This window comes from Ursus americanus, chromosome 8, assembly GCF_024610735.1.
Source record: "Ursus americanus isolate L20-20 chromosome 8, mUrsAme1.1.p, whole genome shotgun sequence".
NCBI lineage: Eukaryota > Metazoa > Chordata > Mammalia > Carnivora > Ursidae > Ursus > Ursus americanus.
The window spans coordinates 22,567,358-22,586,785 of NC_142134.1; the positions used below are offsets into that span (position 1 = coordinate 22,567,358).

Consider the following 19,428-nt stretch of genomic DNA (forward strand, 5'->3'; position numbering starts at 1 on the left):
AGATGTTACTAAGTCAAAAAAAAAAAAAAAAGTTCATAACAAGATGAATCTTTCCACAAGCCACCAATCTAAAGACTCGTTTGTGAAATAATACGTAAGATAATGCAATCCTGATACCAAACTTAGTCCACCAGTCCAACAAACAGGTTTTCTCTTTAACATGCCAAAGCCTCTTTTCTGACATAATCAAGGATTACAATATTTTATTTAACCAAATATTTGTTAAGTTATATACGTTACCAGTTTTTAAGAAGCTTAAATAAATTACACACAATGCAAAAACAATGCCAAACACTCAAAAGCTGCTTCAAAGTCATGTTTTTGCCTTACCTTCATTATTATAATTATCAGTCATTGTAGTGCCTGAACAAATTGTGCTATGAAGTATTTCTGCTGCAAAAATGCTAGGGCACAATAAGTTTTCTTGCTTAAATCCTACACTGTAAGCTTCACCCTAAGAACTGAGATCGAATCCTATTCATTTTTCTGTTCCACTAGCTGGAGCATAATAGGTGCTTCATGTCTGTAGTTGAATAAAAGAACTGAATAGAAGTCTACATCCAAAACATTTAAGACAAATAATGAAAAACTCCAAAGTCACTAATTATAAAGAATATGCAATCCATTTGGGATTTATTGCATTTAAAGAAAGCAGATTATTAAAACAGTAGGTATGATAAATACAGTAAGAAAATAATTTTAAATTTCAAACAAAACAAAGTGAATGAGGGACAGAATTCAGTCAATAAGAAGAGTAAGCAATGTAAAGGCAATAAAGTAGTAAAATCAGTTAGTGCTTAATTAGATGTAGAAAGAGAAAAAAAAAGGCAACTGATTCTATCTCAAAGTTTCCCAGCTATATTTGAGGATTGAAGTTCCTTTAGAAAGTATGTTTTGTAACAATTAGAAATATAATAAACATGTAAATCAGGTTTACTAAAAGTTAAAGTTATTTGCTTAGTGGTACATAAAAGGCTTCAGAAAATTCAAGTTTAACAAAAAATGGAAGTGTAATCAAAGAAAGTGCACTTAAAGCTGTTTGCCAGCAATTTAAAAAGTAGCTTACTATTACTATACTGCTTACTATTAGATGACCTTTCAATCACAAAAAGAGTAGTAATAGAAACAACTCTTTCAAAAGTAGCACAATCGATTTTTAAATAAAAATAACCCCAAATGATGACCCATTGCATTTTCATCTGTCTACCTCATTCTTTTAGTGGCTTTTGTAAAACCTCCCTAGGAGTGAATGCTCTTTTAGTAATGATTGTGGTTGCAATTCCATTTAAAATTAAAAATTCACATTAACTCCACAGTAGAGAGATGTGACATGTGCATGCATACGTGTGTTTATATATTTTTCTCAATATATAAACACCCTGGTGTATAACAATTTTCAAACATAATTTTTATTCTCACAGTAGAACTGTCAGCTCAGTATCAGACCTAACAATGATGAGTGATTTTGCTAAAAGGAAGAGTTTACTGCACATTCTACACGTATTAAAACAAATATACCAAACTCCTCAGAACTAGTGATATTAATACATGTGTACCTTCTAGCAATGTTTATATCAAGTACCAAAACTTGAACTAAGCAGAGCAGCCGAATAGCAAGAAAACGGCTCTGGCCGAAGGAACATCAGAGCAGAAGAGTGGGCTCCACCTTACTCTTTTCCACCAGCAGTATGAGAACAATCGATCACCGTTAAACAATAAACGGGGTGGGATAAAAGGTGTGTCTATCTACAATTCCAAATAATGTCATAACTGTGCCCAAATACACTCACAGGGATGGGGTGGTCAGTGGAAGAATTACACAATTTCCCAGTCGATACCTCTGAATAAATATTCTAGTCAGTTAAATTCTCATCCAGCCGGAAACCTTTCTTCCTCCACCTATACCAAGCAACTTTTGTGTCTCAGCAGATACAGTCTTCAAGGCCATAAAAGCTGATCTTTTGAACACTAACAATTGTGCTGAAGTGATATTTAAAACGTTAACTGGTCCACTTTTAAGACGATTATTCAAAATCAACATGCATTATTAAAGCTGTTAGGACAGAAATAACTTTGGCCTCAGATTTTTGCTAGCTTCATAATTTACTTCCCTTAAATGATGTTCAAGTATTACAGGTGTAGTTATGACTACTTGACGTACAAAAGAAGCACAGAGGAATAATAATAGGAAAATAATTTCAACTTTCCTTCCTTAAACAAGAATTGGACCATCCCATAATAGAACCAAACTTTTACTGAATGCTCTGTCCCAAGTATGTGTTTGGCTCTTTCATGTGTCTTAGGAGCTCCAGTCTCATAACTCTCATCAGGGGATTATCCGGCATCACTAGAGTGACCTCCATCCTAACAATAGTGGGAGGAGATAATGAAAAATGGAAACCCTAATCCTGTACTCCCTAGAAAATGCCTTTACTTCGACACACAGGCATCTCCCCATTTCTATCCTATCGGGTCCCCTGTCAAATCCTATTTCCTCTAAGCTATAATCTCAAAAGAGGAAAGTCATTGGGCTGTGATATAATAAACGTAAGAATGGAAGTATTTTAAACAATGTCAAAATTGTTTCTTTAGGATTCATCCAACTTTATAAGCCCAAAGTGTCCACATCAGTTATTCAGTGTATTGAAAAGCAAGTTAAGCAAGGCCTTGGTATCAGAAACAATCTAAGTATTTCCTGTTTACATCCCAAGGAGACCACATTAATTCATCTACTACCCCTTATAAATTACGAAACTCATGAGGTCTAGCAGAGACCAAGGCCAAGGACTAAAACAGTCAAAGAAGCATAGTGTGTACACATCAACCAACAAATTTTCATTAAAAAACAAATCTGTTTGATACAAACCTACTATATGAATTTACTAAATGTAATCACCAAGTCTTCACTTTTAAAAGAAAGCATCACTTGAGTCGACTTCGTAAAGTTTTAAAGAACATCTACTCGAGCATTCGCATTAGCAGTATTCAACCTGAGAATCGGGGGAAAAGGTGCAAACATAATATCTGCCTTTGGCACAAGGACAAGTAATTGGTGCAGTCGGGGCTCTAAAAATACAACTCTTCAGCAGTAATATAATGCTTGGTCTGCCTCTGCTACACTGGGATTCACATATTGCTTCCCTGTTTGTCCACAAATTTATATCTGATTTAAAACATAAAAGAGAAAAACGATAAAAATGAATATATAGTTTAGTAACATATACTTTGCTTCTTTCCAAGTTTAGAACTGTGAAAACAGGCAAATAGCTCATCCCATTTGGGGCACTATAATTAAGAGATTCTAATAAGATTACTCATAAAATACACTTTAATTGGGTTCAAAGACAGTTGGTTTAAAGTATAGCAATCAAGAAGAGTGCCAGATAATAAGAGTTTCCACCCCTTTTTGTAAATAGCTCTAACAGTTCTAGAAACTTCTACATGTTGATAGGGAAGGACAGTTAATCATAACTTAAAACAGCTGGGAGACACAGGAAGCACAGATACTATATTCACATTAATTCATATAGTAATTTCTATCTTATTAAAGATTTTCTATAAAATCTCAAGTTTCTAATTAGGATTTGGGGTGTAAAAAAAAGGCAATTTGGTAGCTGGGTTCTTCTCACTAGAGACACATCACCTAGCAGAACTGAGATGCCAGCTCCTCGTCATCCACCACCTTGTAGCCATTTTACGATCTTGCGGATCAGCGCGGAGGTACTTGCAGCAGGACGCGTGAGTCCTGCCTATAAGGCTTTCCGGGTTCCACTGTTCTGTGCACTTCGTTGAAACTACTCCACCCTCCCAACCTAACTAGAAAGTTGTTGCTTGTGACTTGGGGAATATTTGGGGAAGGTGGTAATTTAATAAAGCACATTATTAAATGCAACATGATTTTATGTTGTAAACGTCTTAAAAACTCAGGGTTTCAGCTACCTATTTTTCTCCCGAAGTACAATTGCTATACAACCCTCGTCCTCACTCCCCATTTTTCCAACAAGTTGCTTTATTAGGGACATGACAGTAAAAGCTTTGAGCAAGAAGCCATTCAGAAACAATGTATCAAGTGTTCCTGAAGTCGTTTTTCTCCCTCTTCTGTATCGTTTTTTTTCTTTCACATTTTCCACACATCAGGTATTTCTCTTTAGTTTTTATTCTAGGCTTCTGCGTAGATATTCCATATTAATGGCACTTGTTTTTAAAAATGCAACGGTTTCAGGCACAATAGTCAGTTACTTCTGGCTCTGCTTTGTCGAGAAAGGTGTTGAGGACTAAAATCTGTGCTCTCTCCAGATAATCACTTTTTAATTCTTTAGGAGAACCAGATTTTGTTTTTACTATGTGGAAATCAGAAGGGACCTTTAAAAAAATCCGCCAATGCAACCTGTGTATGTACAAATAACCTTAGTTTTAAATGCTGGATCCTGCCATGAGCCCAGAATGCGCACACGCAAGTGACATTCTGTTATAAAAATAATGACACAGCTTTCCAGTCCCTTTTCAGCGGCTACACAACTGGGAAGGTGGCACGTGCTTTCCCTGGATTTCTGTGGGGTCGCGTCTGGCAGCTGAAACCCGGGGTTAGAGCTAGCACTTGAGCTCCCTTTTCTCCTGCATGGAAGAGACAGTGAGTCACTACCCTGTGGAAATACTTCCTTTTTCTATTTGGTTTATTTAAAAATCACCTATTCTGATTGACCTGTAAGAACGAATTATATAAAGAGCTATACAAATAAATTTTCTTTCAAATTCATAAAACTATTCATACTTTTTTGAAACAGGAGTTAATGCCAGAGTCCATCAGAAGTATCTACTGTTTAGAAGGAAATGGAGCAGCACCAAATGGGTCTAATTCGACTGATTGGGACTGTTGGGGCTGATGTGAAGTGATGCTTTGCACCACAAGTTCTGTAAAGGGCACGGCACCAAAATCATCCATTTTCAACGCATCTGTACTATGGAATGAGCCATGCAGTGAATTCGGTCTTGGCCGCCCGGGCAGGACAGGGTTGTGATCGGCACGGATGTCACCCAGGCCCTGATGTGGAGGGTGCCACGGCAGGTCTGGAGGATGGAACGGCTTGGCACCGAAGGGGTCCAACAGGCTCTCCTCGGGCTGCAGGCCATTCCCTCTGTCTTTCCCATCGGTTAGTGCAACGCTAATGTTCTCCTTGGAGTCCGAGATGGTTAAAAATTCATTGCTGCTTTGCGAGTCCCGGCGGCCCACCTTCTTGTGCCTGCGAGCCCTCTCTGGAGTGCGGTAGGTAGGCTTCACGGTCTTCTTGGTGCTGGTCGGCGTGCCGTGATGCCGTTTGCCGTTACTTTTGGACAGATCCTGCTTTGTGCGCCTTTGGCGAGAAGACAGTTTCTGTAAGCTTCGCTGTTTGACTTTTTGCTGCTGACTCCCAGTGATCTCCTCAAAGGGCACAAGCCCAAAAAGGTCCTCGTTGCTGTCACTTTTGCTTGTTGATGTGGGAAAGGGCTGAAAGGGAGTGGAGCCAAACATATCGACACTTTTCGGACAACCAGGGACAGTATGCGCTTCCGGCCCCACCGCACGGCCGTCTTGCGCATTCGCCTTCTTGCTGAAGGGTGCCTTTGTGAATACATCAAACTCCTCCGGCTCTAGCCCCACGGCAGGACGGAGGGTCTGCTGGCAGAAGTTCTTTTCATTCTTGCCTTGGTGAGGCTGTTGAGCGCGCACCGCAAAGAAGGGGACGGCGCCAAATACGTCAAACTCCTGCTGAGGAGCGCGCACCCCAACATCGGAGGGCGGTGGGCTGAGGGGTGTGTTAGTAGGATCCTGCGCTGGTCCGCTGCCGGATTTGTCTCTACTGTAGACAGGGCTCACATCACTGTACTTCACTTTGGCCTGCTCATAATCAGAATCAGAGCTGTGTTTCTCCTCTTCCTCATCTTCCGAGTCCATGAGGAGAGGCCTATGACCCAGATTTTCCGGTTCAGTGTCATCATCGTTAAAATCTCCTTGTTCTCCCTGAAGAACTTCTTCATCCTCTTGTTCCTCCTCTTCGCTGCTCTTAGGAGAAGGGGGATCTGATTCAAAATCACTTTCAGACTCATCATTCCGCTTTTGCACTTGACCCTGTACTGAGGAATTCTCTGAGGTCTTCTTTGAAGTCCGGTGGTCTTTAGAGACTGGACTCGCTTTTCTATTCTTGATAGGGTTTGCAGAACTATTTTCTTGATTCATGGATGAATGTTCAATTTTCTTTTCTGGAGAACCTGCAGGTTCAAAGAAAAATTACTATAGCATTACCATACATTTCGAGAACCATTTGCACTAAACAATATGCAAGAACACAAGGCATTACAAATCCCTCATACCAGTTCACTGAGAGAAAATAATGCCAATTCTTCGGTCCTTAGGCTTAGGGAATGCACTTATCCTCGACTAGATGGTTAGGTCCTCTAGTGCAAAGAGATGTACTTGCCTCTTAACCTACACTCCCGCTACTCACCATAGGCCGGGGTTTTATTTATTGTCCCCAGAAGAGGACTCTGATTATAGTACACGGGCAGCTTTTCTTCTCTCACCTTCAAAGTAAGATTATTCGGCTAATTGCCCTACTCAGAATCCCACATTTACCAAACCACCTTCTGCTTGTATTTCAACTCCATTATAAAGTTTTCCCAAAGAGATCAACAAGCAAGAAGAACTTGTCTGCTCAGTTATATGTTTCACTGTCATTTCTTAAATTAGCATTCTGGTCATCTTACAACTTAGGTTTAACATGAGTGCATACCCATAATCTGATCTAGGCCAAGGACCAGGTACTGAACCGAGACCGTACCAAGGACATCTGCCTTCTCTAGATGACACATCTTCCTTTAACTATCATATCTTCACTACTAAACAGTCCATTAAAAGCATGCTACCTTTAAAAAAAAACTTAACTACCAATATTTTCACTGTAGATGGATGGGTAATAAAACTGCACCAAACAAATATAGTGCTTTATAATTTCACTGGATGGCATATAATAAAGACTGTATTAGTTACATGAAAATATACTGCCCTCCCGATACATTCGTGTATTGAATTGATTTTCCAGATGTAGGGATCAATTTGAACTGATCCAACCACATAGCCAATCATCCCTTCCCTTCCTTTGACTAAGATCAGATATTTTCAAAATAATTAGTTAGGGTTGGAAGTATAGTCTGTAGTCATGAAAGCTAATCAACTTATGATGGAAGGACCATTACTTTCCTGTTATTAACAAGGTCCCTACGGCATATGACACCTCTGAGTTCTTACTTCTCTTTAGAAATCAGTACTGTTGTCTCCCCACCTCCCTGACTTCCTTCTTGGTCATACATGTAGAGACTTCTCTTTCACGAACATCTCCATATGCATATATGTTCCCCAGGGTTCTCTCCTTGGCTTTCTCCCACTGTATGTCCTCCTGGGATCTTAAATACTTTTATGTTAACTGCCACATACACCATGATGACTGGATCTCTCTAATACTGACCATGAATACTTATCTTATTCATCTAATACTTATGAATATGTATCCTACTATTACTTCAAACTCAATAATTTCAAAAGAGATCATTTTTCCTCTTAAAATGTGCTCCTCACCAGTTCCCTCTAAATTAGTGAACAACACTTCTAACTAGTTCTGCAAATGAACAGAAGTCTGGAAATCATCCTCCTTCCTCACCAAACAGTTAATGCTTTTAAACTCTTGAATCTGTTCCCTCCAGTACCATGTCCCTCAAAGTGCTCCTCTGTCCTGCCACCAGAATGACCTTTCTGAAACAGTAATTATGTGGCTACAGCTTAAACCCATTCAGTGGCTCTCTAAAGTCCCAACTCTTAGCCCAGCACAGGGTGCCCTTCTCTGTCTGGATTCTGTCCTCCCACATCTGTAGCCTCAGAAGCTGATGTCTTCCATGGGTATATAGCTCCACCCGACAGATTAAGATTAAAAAAAAATTATTTTGAGCTATCTTGCTATCCAACCTCTTGATGTTTGCTATCAGAAACCGAGGAACCTAATGAGATATGGGTTTCAAGGGGCACTCTGCTGTTTTAACATCTCTCTACCACTGTCACACTACCCCTTGGCAGGAACATCCTTCCAGCACTCCTACTCCCACCTGACGTGCCTAGTGGATCTGGCTGTGTTTCAAAACCCAGCCCATGCCAGAGCCCTGCAAAGACACCCCTTGAAAAATACCCATATTTGGGACTCCTGATGAACTGAGAACAAGCCTTAACTGTACTGTATTACAATCACTTGTTTGCTTGTCTGTTTTCCCTGATTATGAGCTCCTAGACACAGTCCTATTTATCATTTACCTCACTTACCACTCTTTTCTATCCTAGCATGTGGTGAATCAATATTTGTTGAATGAAACAATAAGTGACTACTCTGAGCTCACAGCCATGGACGCATAACCAATACATTCAAAATATGATACAGAAAGTTACACTTAAAAATGAACTCTTTACATTTGGAGATATTTTTGAGCTCAGAATTCAGTCTCCGCATTTTTTAAGTTTAACAAAAAATGTCTGTTACATTGGTGCATACATGTCTCTGCCTTCAGGAGCTTACAGGGAAGTGTGGGAGGCAGAGAGTATGAGGCCTGGCGCTCTGCAATAACAGAGCAGTGGTGCAAGCCGTGGGGTGGGGGAAGGGCTACAGAAACCGACTCCGGACAGCCAGCAACGGCCTCCCTGAGGGGAGGACGATTAAGACTGAAGAGTGAGAAGGAGCCAGCCATGCAAAGGATGGGCAGAAAAGCCAGGGCGTGTGTGAAGGCTACTGCAAGAAAGAAGTTGGCACGTTCGAGGACCTGAAAATAGGCCAGTGTGTGTGGAGTACAGTGGCAAAGGGAACACCACACAAGACGAGGCAGGAAGGTGAGGGGCAAGGACCAGCCTGTGAAGGTGCCTTTCAGGCCATGATAAGGAGTCTGGATTCTGTTCTAAATTCAGTATGTAATGGGAAACCATTACAAGGCTTTATTTAAAATGGGTGTCATGATCAGATTGATATTTGAAATATAACTGACTGCTGTGTAGAAAAAAAGGCTGAAGAGACAGATACAAAAGTGAGGAGATCAGGGAAGAGGAACTGGTAGAAATTAAAGCCAGAGATTCTGGTGGCCTGGATGATAGTGGTGGTAGGCTAAGTAGAAGTGAAGAATTAAAGACTGAGGAGGGAAACTCTCTGGAAGGATGGTAGTGCCATAACACAGACAGAAAAGAGTGAGTAAAGAGTAAGAGGGGAAAGTAGAGATTATCAAGAATTTAGTTTTGGACACAATGCTTGAGTTATCTGTGAGGCATTTAAGTGCAAACAGATACCTGTGGCTTGAGGGCAATGGTTAGTTTTTGACTGGAGACCGGATATTTGGGACTCCTCCCCCATGCAGAGGGTATATAGAAGAGAGTTACAAGTCTGAAGAAAATCACTTAGGAAGTGAGTACAGAACAGGAAAAGGGGACCCAACACTGGGCCCTCAGGTATAATACACTCGGAAATCAGCAGAAGAACCTACAAAGCTAACTGCAAAGTACACAGAGGAGGACCAAAACCAGGCCAGTGCAGTGTCAGGGAAGCCAAGAGGAGTGCTTCTGGAGACACAGTAGACAACTGAGCTGGGTGAGTGAGGCAAAGAGGTGCAATCAACTGAGGACAGACAATGGCCACTGGCTCTGGTCGGTCCATGCAGTTTGCTGCAACCTCAAAGTGAGGAGCAGGGCTGAGGAGGGAGAGGGAAAGAAGACACGAGAATTCTGTCAGGTTCTACTGAAATATAATCTTCATCCATTATTCATCTACCAGTTCCATGAAACCAGCCAAGAGCTAAATGCTGTATCTTTACAAATTTATAATAGGCTTATCTTAAATCCTAACAGATTAAAACCAAATCAAATGCAGATTCTCAAGTTTGACTTCTCCTCCATACAGCTTACTTCTGATATTAAAAACAAAGATCCCTTTTAGATTAGCTGTAGAATTTATTCTCATGAATTTTTATTCAAAAGAAAAAAAAAGTATAATGGCAAAGGCTTACAATCATCCCTCACTTTTGGGCAGTTCCTCTATGATACAGCTTAACTTACTACTTCAAGCTCCTTACACACCCAGAGAAACACAATGTGTACCCATCATGCCTGCTCATGAACACCTCCAGGAACATTCCAGAATGTTTTCCAAAGTGTATCCCGCAGAACATTATTCCTGTTACAAGAACCAAAACGGCTCTGCGGTCTCAGGTACCAGGTTTATAAAATGAGTTTATAAAATGCTGCTATGTAATGTGCCTCTACCTGGAAAATGCTCATTAAAGGTCCTACCAAGTCCTGCACAAAAGAATCTGCTTAATCTTCTGAAACCCAGGACTTCCCAAATTTGCTTCACTACAAACATTTTCACGTACAAGTAGCACCTGTTAACTTTATAAATGATTTTGCAAAATACACTCTGGGAAAATACTGCTTCTACAACTTTTTTTTTCTTTTTTTTTTTTTAAGATTTTATTTATTTATTTGTGAGAGGGAGAGCACAAAGGGAGAGTGAAAGGGAGAAGCAGACTCCCCGCTGAGCAGGAATCCAGGCCCCCAAGATCATGACCTGAGCCCAAGGCAGACACCCAACCCACCGAGCCATCCAGGGGCCCCTGCTTCTGCAACTTCTCTGAGAAATTCCATTTCTAGGGCACAGAGATCTTCTGGAAAATTTAACATAGGACAGAGTCCTTCAGTTGATTTTCTGTTATTCTTCTATTTTAATTTCAGTCTTCTAAATTAACTGTTTCCTTTAGCCAATTGGCCACTAGTGCTTTCCAAAACACACTCGTCACTTCCTACTCATTCTGTCTGCACTGTCAGCTTCTCAAAGTTGTATTAATAGAGATATAGATTTCTTTGTGTTAAGTACCATACAGATTTTTTTTTTTTTTTTTGAGAGAGAGAGAGAGAGAGAAAGCACGTGCAGGGCAGGAGAGGTGGGGCAGAGGGAGAAAGAGAATCCCAAGCAGGCTCCATGCCCAGCACTGCATCCAAAGCGGGGCTCAGTCTCACAACACTGAGATCATGACCTGAGCTGAAATCAAGAGTCAGATACTTAACCAACTGAGCCACCATGCAGGCACCCCCAGATCTATTTTTTCAATTGTCAGTGTGCATATAAACTTGTGGAGTTTTTCATTTACCACTTTTAATGCATGTTTATAGGTATCAATATAGTCATTATTAATTCTAATAGAAACATGATAAAACATTGTATATATAACATTTTATGATTTAACATTTACCTATAGGTTGTTTCTAGCTTTCCAGCATTTTAAATAGAACCAAGATCATGTACTTTTTCCTTAAGGGGAAAAAAGAAAAAACTCTCCTTTTTTAACATCAATTTCACTTTATGGATTTACTGTTATTCCCTCATTATACATATTCATTATAAATAAATGATACACCACTAATGAACTCAAGCCAGTAACAATCTCTGATAAGCTCATACTTATGATCTGTATCCTCATGCATCATATGAGGAAAGACATAAATTATCATATTATGAGGGAATACTATGACAATAACAGGTTCTGCTTCATAGAACTGTTAGGGAGAAAGGCCTTAGAAGAGTGCCCAACACACACAATAAGGACTCAGTAGTAAACTGTCATCATCACCTCCAGGAGAAGGCCAAACTCGATTACCTCATCCACCAAATTCCACCCTTCTAGCATCTTTTCTGGACGCAGTGGTCAACAGTGAATATAAATGCAGGGGGGGGGGGGTACAATTCTTTTTTTTCTTTTTTTTCTAAGATTTAATTATTTGAGAGAGAGAGAACACACACACAAGTGGGGTGGAGAGGCAGAGGGAGAGGGAAAAACAGACTCCCAGCTGAGCAGGGAGCCCAAGGCGGGGCTCATTCCCAGGACTCCGGGATCATGACCAAAGCCAAAGGCCGACACGTAACCGACTGCGCCACCCACGCACCACAGAGACAAGTGCAACTCTATGGCTAACTCAAGAGGTGTTCAGGTCCACTTTAGAAATGGCCAGAAGGGGCTCCTGGGTGGCGCAGTCAGTTAAGCGACTACCTTCGGCTCAGGTCATGATCCCGGAGTCTCAAGATCGAGTCCCGCATTGGGCTTCCCCGCTCAGCGAGGAGTCTGCTTCTCCCTCTGACCCTCCCCCTTGTTGTACTCTCCGTCTCTTTCTCTGTCTCTCTCAAATAAGTAAAAATCTTAAGTAAAAAAAAAAAAAAAAAAAAGGAAATGGCCAGAAAAGGAGTGCCTGGCTGGCTCAGTCAGAAGAACATGTGACTTGATATCAGGGTCGTGAATTTGAGCCCCACACTGGGGGTACAGATTACTTAAAACATATATTTAAAAAAAAAAAAAGGCCAGCAGAAAGTAGGCACACAAATGCATCCACACACAAGGGTGCATACTGGATCCTGGAAACTACACCTCTGATTTTTAAACAGCTGTAGTTGAGTGCACAGGAGAAGTTGAAAAAGACTGCTTTCAGAAAGACCAAGAACAGACACACACAATGATCTACGCCATCTTTGTGGTTTCAGATTACATCCCTGAAAAGTATGGGCAACTGGGGAAATTTTCTGCTGGTTACAGAAAAACTAGTTTCATTTCTTTTATTGTTTCCCCTTTATGAAACTAAAACAAGTAGGGATATTTATCCAAATTCCTTTCTTCTCCCACATTCTCACAAGAGAACCATGAGCAGCAATGAAACTCTCTGACGGCACAGTAAGAGCAACTTCAAAGTTAAGCACCATTACAACACAGTTTAAACCCACGTGGTCATCTCTCTCCAGTCCTTCCTGCTGAGGAAAAGTGAAATTCCAAGCTGCAAGTTACAGCAATCCTAGATGAGGCTTTACTTTCTGCAGTAAAAGTGATCTACGTAAGCATCCCCACTTCACTGTGAAACCACAGAAGAACTGAGAAAGAAATAGGAATTGTACAAAATTTAAAATTATTTCAGTATATTCTGAGGCTTTTAGTCCTATTCCATATGCACGAAAGACTGTCAAAATAAGTATTATGGTCATAAAGTCGGTTATCAACTGTACAATGTATAGTACTTTAAAATGTGACTTCATAGCTAAGTGCCACAAACTTTTATAAACTATTTCTTTGTCTAAGCATATCCTGTAATTAAAAAAAAAAAAAAGAATTCAGATATTCCTACTGTTTGCTCCTGGGGCCAGACTGCTTCTTCCACTTGTTAGAGTAAATATTACACATGTGATTTATTATGAAATTTAAATCAGGATTATTTCACTATTTAATTTCTCAAAAATACAGTCTAAATATGTTTCCTTATAATTCAATATATCCTAAATCCTGAAAATACCTATATTTACTGAGATTTGTATTATTAACATTAAAAATGGCTGTTTTCAAGTGGGTGGGTGGAAGGGGGGGCTACCATAATATTTAAAATAAGCACTAGAAACACGTATTTAAAGCATAAACAATTATCTAGAATGTGCCCAGGATACTTCAGTTACCTTTCTCTATTAACTGATTTTGGTAAAACACTGTAAAGTTTCATATATTGACTAACTTTTATTTTTGGCTCTGAGTAGGGCATTCTTCTTTCCTTAAACTAAATACAGAAGAATATTTTAATGGCTTCTAGTCAGGATATTATTTCTGCTTTGTGCCTTGGGACTACAAAGTATGAAAATTTCAGCTTTTTGAGTAATCCTTATCTTTTGAGGTTGGTCTGATTTCTGCAACAGCCAAAATCCAATCAGAACAAAGTCCTGAAAATAAAGGGAGTGACTAAGATAGACAAGGTAGATTTGGATAAATTATATAGAACAGCAATAAAGGGTTACAAAGTCTTAAATTCTCTTCTGCGGCATGTATGGGATCTCTCAGGGAAATTCCAAGTAAAGTGTTGGGAATAAAAAAGTTACAACACAGGAGCCTGGGTGGCTTAGTCAGTTAAGCGTCTGCCTTTGGCTCAGGTCATGATCCCAGAGTCCTGGGATCAAGACCCACATCAGGCTCCCTGCTCAGCTGGGAGTCTGCTTCTCCCTCTCCCTCTGCCCCCTCGCCTGGCTTGTGCACGCTCTCTCTTTCTCTCAAATAAAATCTTTAAAAAAATATTATAACAATGTGAAATCACTAAAGTAAGTGTCAAGAGAACCAGTACTTACTTTTATAAATTCTGCTGGTTGAAGCTATTCTCACTGGCTTCGTATGTGTCATATATAGAATTCAAGATAATAGTTCAGAGCTAACTAAAGCAATGCTTCAGTTATTCAGTGTTGTCAGTAAAAAGCGTTTACTTTTACTAAATATCTAAATACCACATTAACCATTTGATAACTGTTAATATAAAAATATATAGCAGACTTCCCTTCCCTCATCAGCAGAAGATACTAAATGGAAGTGTCCTTTGATGACTTGGAATCATGCACTACTTAGGTGTCTCACTTCACCTGTAAAGTAGGGATAGCAATAGTATTTGCCTCCGAAAGCTGTAACAAGGATTAAAATGAGAACGGACGTGCAGTGCTTACAACACTGCTGGCGTGTGGTACGTACTCAGTGAAGGGCTATGTTAGTATTGCTGGTGTAACACCATCATTTCATGATTATTGGTGGAGTACCTGCCATACGCTTCCACTGACACTGAGAAATGAATCAGAGAGGATGGTAACTAATACTGTCAAGCGCACAAATGCAACGCCAAGGGCTTTTCATACATTATCTCTTAACTCCTCACCATTAAGCTCCCACAACAATGTCAGGGTGAAAATGCTTTGAAAGGTTTGTGATCTTTCCTTACGATCTTTCCTTTTCAATTTTATTAGCTACATCTCCAAAAATGTTCCCCTTGCTCTGTCAGATCATTGTCATGACCTCCTACCACTTCAAAGATATGCATTGTTACTATCCAGTTCTCATTACTTGGCTTTCCCCTTTCTCTTTCCATTTCTTTCTTTTGGTGACCTTAATCCTATTGCATAGCTTCAACTATATTTGAAAGCAAAAAACAAGAAGGGATTTTGAGAGATGTAGTCCTTTTATACACAAGGAATATGCCCGAGTTTAAGGCCATACACATCAAAGCCAGAGTGATTTCCCTGCTGACACTAGTTTAAAACTCTCATCTGTAAATTCTACAATTAAACTCCCAGTAGAATCTCATCACCAGCGAATACTCAACATAGCTCATCATCAACCCCCAACAAAATACAACCACGGACTTGTCTTGAATCTCTTTTGATTTCCTTTACAAAGCTATGTCTGAAAAGTTAAAAAATAATAATAATAATAATAATCATAAAAGCCCAATACTGCTTCTACTTCAGCAGTGTTTTGTTGAACTGTACAATTCATATCTTGTGTTGAGTATTTTATTGTCTATAGGTTAGAGTTCTAGAAATACCATAAGGCTTCATCACCAGATCTCAACTTCACAAAATCCACAGAAGATAAATATCCAAAAAAGCCTCTGTTTCCTCATCTATAAAATAAAGACAATAATAGAACTTACCTGATAGAGCTGAACATTAAATAATATTCATTTTATTTAGTAAAAGCTCATTAAATATTAGGGTATGTGTGTGTGTATAAAGAGAGAGAGATTAGATTACTAAAGTAATAAGCTCATTCATCAAGGTGTTGTATGGCATACAAAAATGAATAAAGTGTTTCCTGACTTCAAGAAGCTTATCATTCACTAGTTGTGAAGCTCACCTACAACTCCTGATTCTAGTGATCTGGAAAATGACTAGGCAGGTAAAAACAACTGGGAGGTTCTGAAGAACAAGCTGAATTCACCAAATGAATTTAAGAACCTGAATCTGCCAAATAAATATAAAGACATAAATTCATCCACTTCATGCTTGAGTTTTCATAAAAAGAAACTTCTAGACATTAAAATTTCAAAGACATCATAAGTCTTGCCCAGTCCAGGGGAAGATTCCAAACTCAAAAGCTAAATTTGTAAGGTCACTTTTCATATTTTCATATATTTTTTATAGTATTCTTTTTTTTAATGGTTTATTTTTTATTTTCTTTATTAACATATAATGTATTATTTCAGGAGTACAGGTCTGTGATTCATCAGTCTTACACGAGTCACAGCGCTCACCATAGCACATACCCTATTCTTTTACACACTTTGGGAAGACGAGTGAAATCCTAGATAATGCCACATTATTTTAAATAAATATTGCAAATAATGTATTCTTGAATCACATAAATGAACCTTCATAAACAATATCAAAAAATTCAAAATATTTAGAAAATGTCAAAAAAATATGAGGAGAGGGGCATGTTTGCCTCATACTCTTCTAAACAGGTTTCCATCTTTTAGAGGAATGCTCTTTTAGTTATAAAACAGGTGTACATTTTTAATCTTAATATAAGCAGCTTCCAGTTTCAAGGAAATTTTATTTTGATGTTCTTTTCTTTGCTATCAGATTATAGAGGATGAATGGCTTGAAACTGCTATTGTAATTACATGCCTTCTGTTGTCTCATCATTTAGGACACAAGGGAAGGGCGATAAGACTTTAAAGCTCACTTTGAATTGATAGCATACTGCCTGCCATCATCTCCCAGCAATGCACCATGCCCAAGGATTAGTGGATTAGAAGGTTTTATCAAAATCTGTACTGTTTCTCCGAAGACAGGCCAAGTGACAAGGCCTGAGTATAAAAAGAGAATCATGCTAGTTGTGAACAGTATTTCCCAGACAGATTAAAAACGCTACAAAACTGACATTTCTATTATGTAGCTTTTTATTTAAAACAGTCCACTTAACATCTTTGTTTTACTACTATTTAAAGAAGAGAGTTTAGAAGCAGAGAGAGCAGGATTCCTACTTATAAACTATCTGACCTTAAGCAAGTCACTGATGCTCTCTGAGCCTCAGTTTCCACTGTATGTATAAAATAGAATTCAATAAATGGTAACCATTATTGCCAACATCTTGGAATAGCAAAATTCTTGATCTTCAAGAATTACATACTGGAATCTAAAAATATAAGCAATAAATTCATCATCACTTTTAAAAAGACACAGCATTTGAACTGACAATCTGTAACAGTTCACGTTCCATCAAATATTTGCTATGTATAATGTGACCTTTCCCAACTCTAAACTCAATTTAATCTCCTGTTAGATAATGAGGTGGATCTGGGATTTGGAAGAGTAAGTTCACCAAACCTAATTAAAAATGAAATGCAATATATGAAATCTAAAACTTCAGTGACCTAATTAATATAGCCTATGTGTCAACAAAATTCTTCAAATACTCTGTTTCAGAAGTTATGTTCATTAAAATTAAGCAGTTCACACTTTAATTCACAGAGCCACACATCCTGTGTTGGTATACAAACTAACTGTAAAATGATGCCTTGGGGAGAAGGAAGAGTGTGTGGGTTTGATGGGGAATGAATGCCATGCTTTTAATACGATGTTTATGTGTGTACTGTTGTGGACACTGATAGCTAATGCTTTAATAAAAATAGAAACAGCACTATTAAAACAGTTCTTGGTAGTGAAAAGCTTCTTAAACAGATTCTACATGTAATTTAAAGATACCAGCAGTGAAGAGAATACTCGCTTATTATTACTGGAATTTTGTAGCACTACTGGCTGCGCAGCAGCTACAACTTACTTAACACAAAGATTTTGAAATTTAGTAAACAGTAAGAATATTATTTAATCACACTACCAACAACAGCCACAATAGCAACAACGCTGAGAATGCCGTGCTTTGTGTAACATTCTCTTTTTTAATTCTTTCGATCATCTCATCGAGTAGCTAATATTATCCCCAGTTTAAGATAAAGAAACCCTCCAAGAAATTAGGCAACACCCAATATCACATGGCTAAACAGAACTAAGATTTATATTCAGGACTTTATAATTATTATAATTATGATATACCACTCTAATAACAGTTTAGTAACCTGACATAAAAGGTAAATATAATTCCATGGTAACTGAAGTATCACCTTATGGAATAGGATACTACCCTTACATACAGCACCAAAAATATTCTTGATGTAATTATTTGATTTCTGCATAAATGGATACTGTATAAATTTAATTTGGCTCATAAAGAAATGTTTAAAAACAAGAAGAGGAAAAGCTAGATTTGAATCATTTAAGACATGGCCTATCAAAATGTTATCTTCACCTAAGCTTCCAAAAAGTCCGAAAAAGTTACAGCATAAGCTAAGACACCAAACAAATCAGAAAGATGCATCTATGTGAACAAATTAAGGTAGGTCAGCTGACTGTAACATCTCTGGAGTACATGCAGCTATTTAAAGAAATAGAGGAAGAAAGGTATTTTGGACTCTAAACAATAGAGGGTATGGGACCTAGGCTTAAGGGCATAGGGAATATTCCTCTAATTGAAGCCTTTTTTTTTTAAGCTGGAATACCATGAAGCAATGCCTCAAAAATTCACAGAAAAATTACATCCAATGTAGAATTATTTACCCAGCCAAACTATCAATCAAGTGTCAGTTAGGATAAAAAGATATTTTTAGGCAGGGGCGCCTGGGTGGCACAGTCGTTAAGCGTCTGCCTTCGGCTCAGGGCGTGATCCCGGCGTTCTGGGATCGAGCCCCACATCAGGCTCCTCCGCTATGAGCCTGCTTCTTCCTCTCCCACTCCCCCTGCTTGTGTTCCCTCTCTCGCTGGCTGTCTCTATCTCTGTCGAATAAATAAATAAAATCTTTAAAAAATAAAAATTAAAAAAAATAAATAAATAAAATTTTTTTAAAAAGATATTTTTAGGCAGCAAAGCTTAAAACTTTTCCTCCCGTGCATACTTTCTCAAGAAACTAGTAGAGCGGTTGCTCTGCTAACAGACCAACAAAGAGAAGAGATCCAGGAATTCCCAGAAGAATGGTGGGCAAAAGAAAACACTAGGATGATAAGCATGTGGCAGTTACAGAAAGCAACCAATGAAGACTGCAGAACTCCATGAGAGATGTAACCAGGCAAAATTAAAATGGTAGCCACCTTAAAATGGGAGGAAATAATATTTCTAAATGGAGATGAATCAACAACAGAGTACATAAAAAAATAAAGGAACAAAACATAGTCATTTTTATAAATGTAATTATAGTTAACTCAAGGAAAAACAAAACCTTACAGGAGAACGGACATGTGATCACGGTATACTAGAACACCGCGGTGAAAAACATTTACGTACTCAAAAAACGTACACATTGAACACTTGACAACCAACAACTCTGTCAAAGCTGTACTGGAAGCAGGGGAGGGGCAGACAAAATGTGTTTGGTTGTGTGTATCTGGAGTGGGGTGGGGGGATGGGGTAGGGGGAGTAGGATTAACACTGTAACTAATCTAAATCCTCATTTTCCATAATAAGAAGTCCACAGATATTACCTAAAAG

At 38.7% G+C, this 19,428-nt stretch overlaps 2 protein-coding genes across 5 annotated transcripts in view; one reads left to right on the forward strand and one right to left on the reverse strand.

Annotated features, from left to right (window-relative positions):
* PAQR3 (progestin and adipoQ receptor family member 3) overlaps window positions 1–13,198 on the forward strand; it is a 34,258-nt gene extending 21,060 nt beyond the window's left edge. For both annotated transcript variants that reach the window (XR_015725433.1, XM_045790266.2), the window contains one exon: window positions 4,785–13,198. The gene's annotated coding sequence lies outside the window, so the exon portion shown is untranslated. The remainder of the gene's footprint in view (window positions 1–4,784) is intronic.
* BMP2K (BMP2 inducible kinase) overlaps window positions 18–19,428 on the reverse strand; it is a 126,626-nt gene continuing 107,215 nt past the window's right edge. For all 3 annotated transcript variants that reach the window (XM_087864051.1, XM_087864052.1, XM_087864050.1), the window contains one exon: window positions 18–6,246. In XM_087864051.1, the coding sequence (XP_087720177.1) occupies window positions 4,814–6,246 (1,433 nt within the window). In that variant the 3' untranslated portion in view covers window positions 18–4,813. The remainder of the gene's footprint in view (window positions 6,247–19,428) is intronic.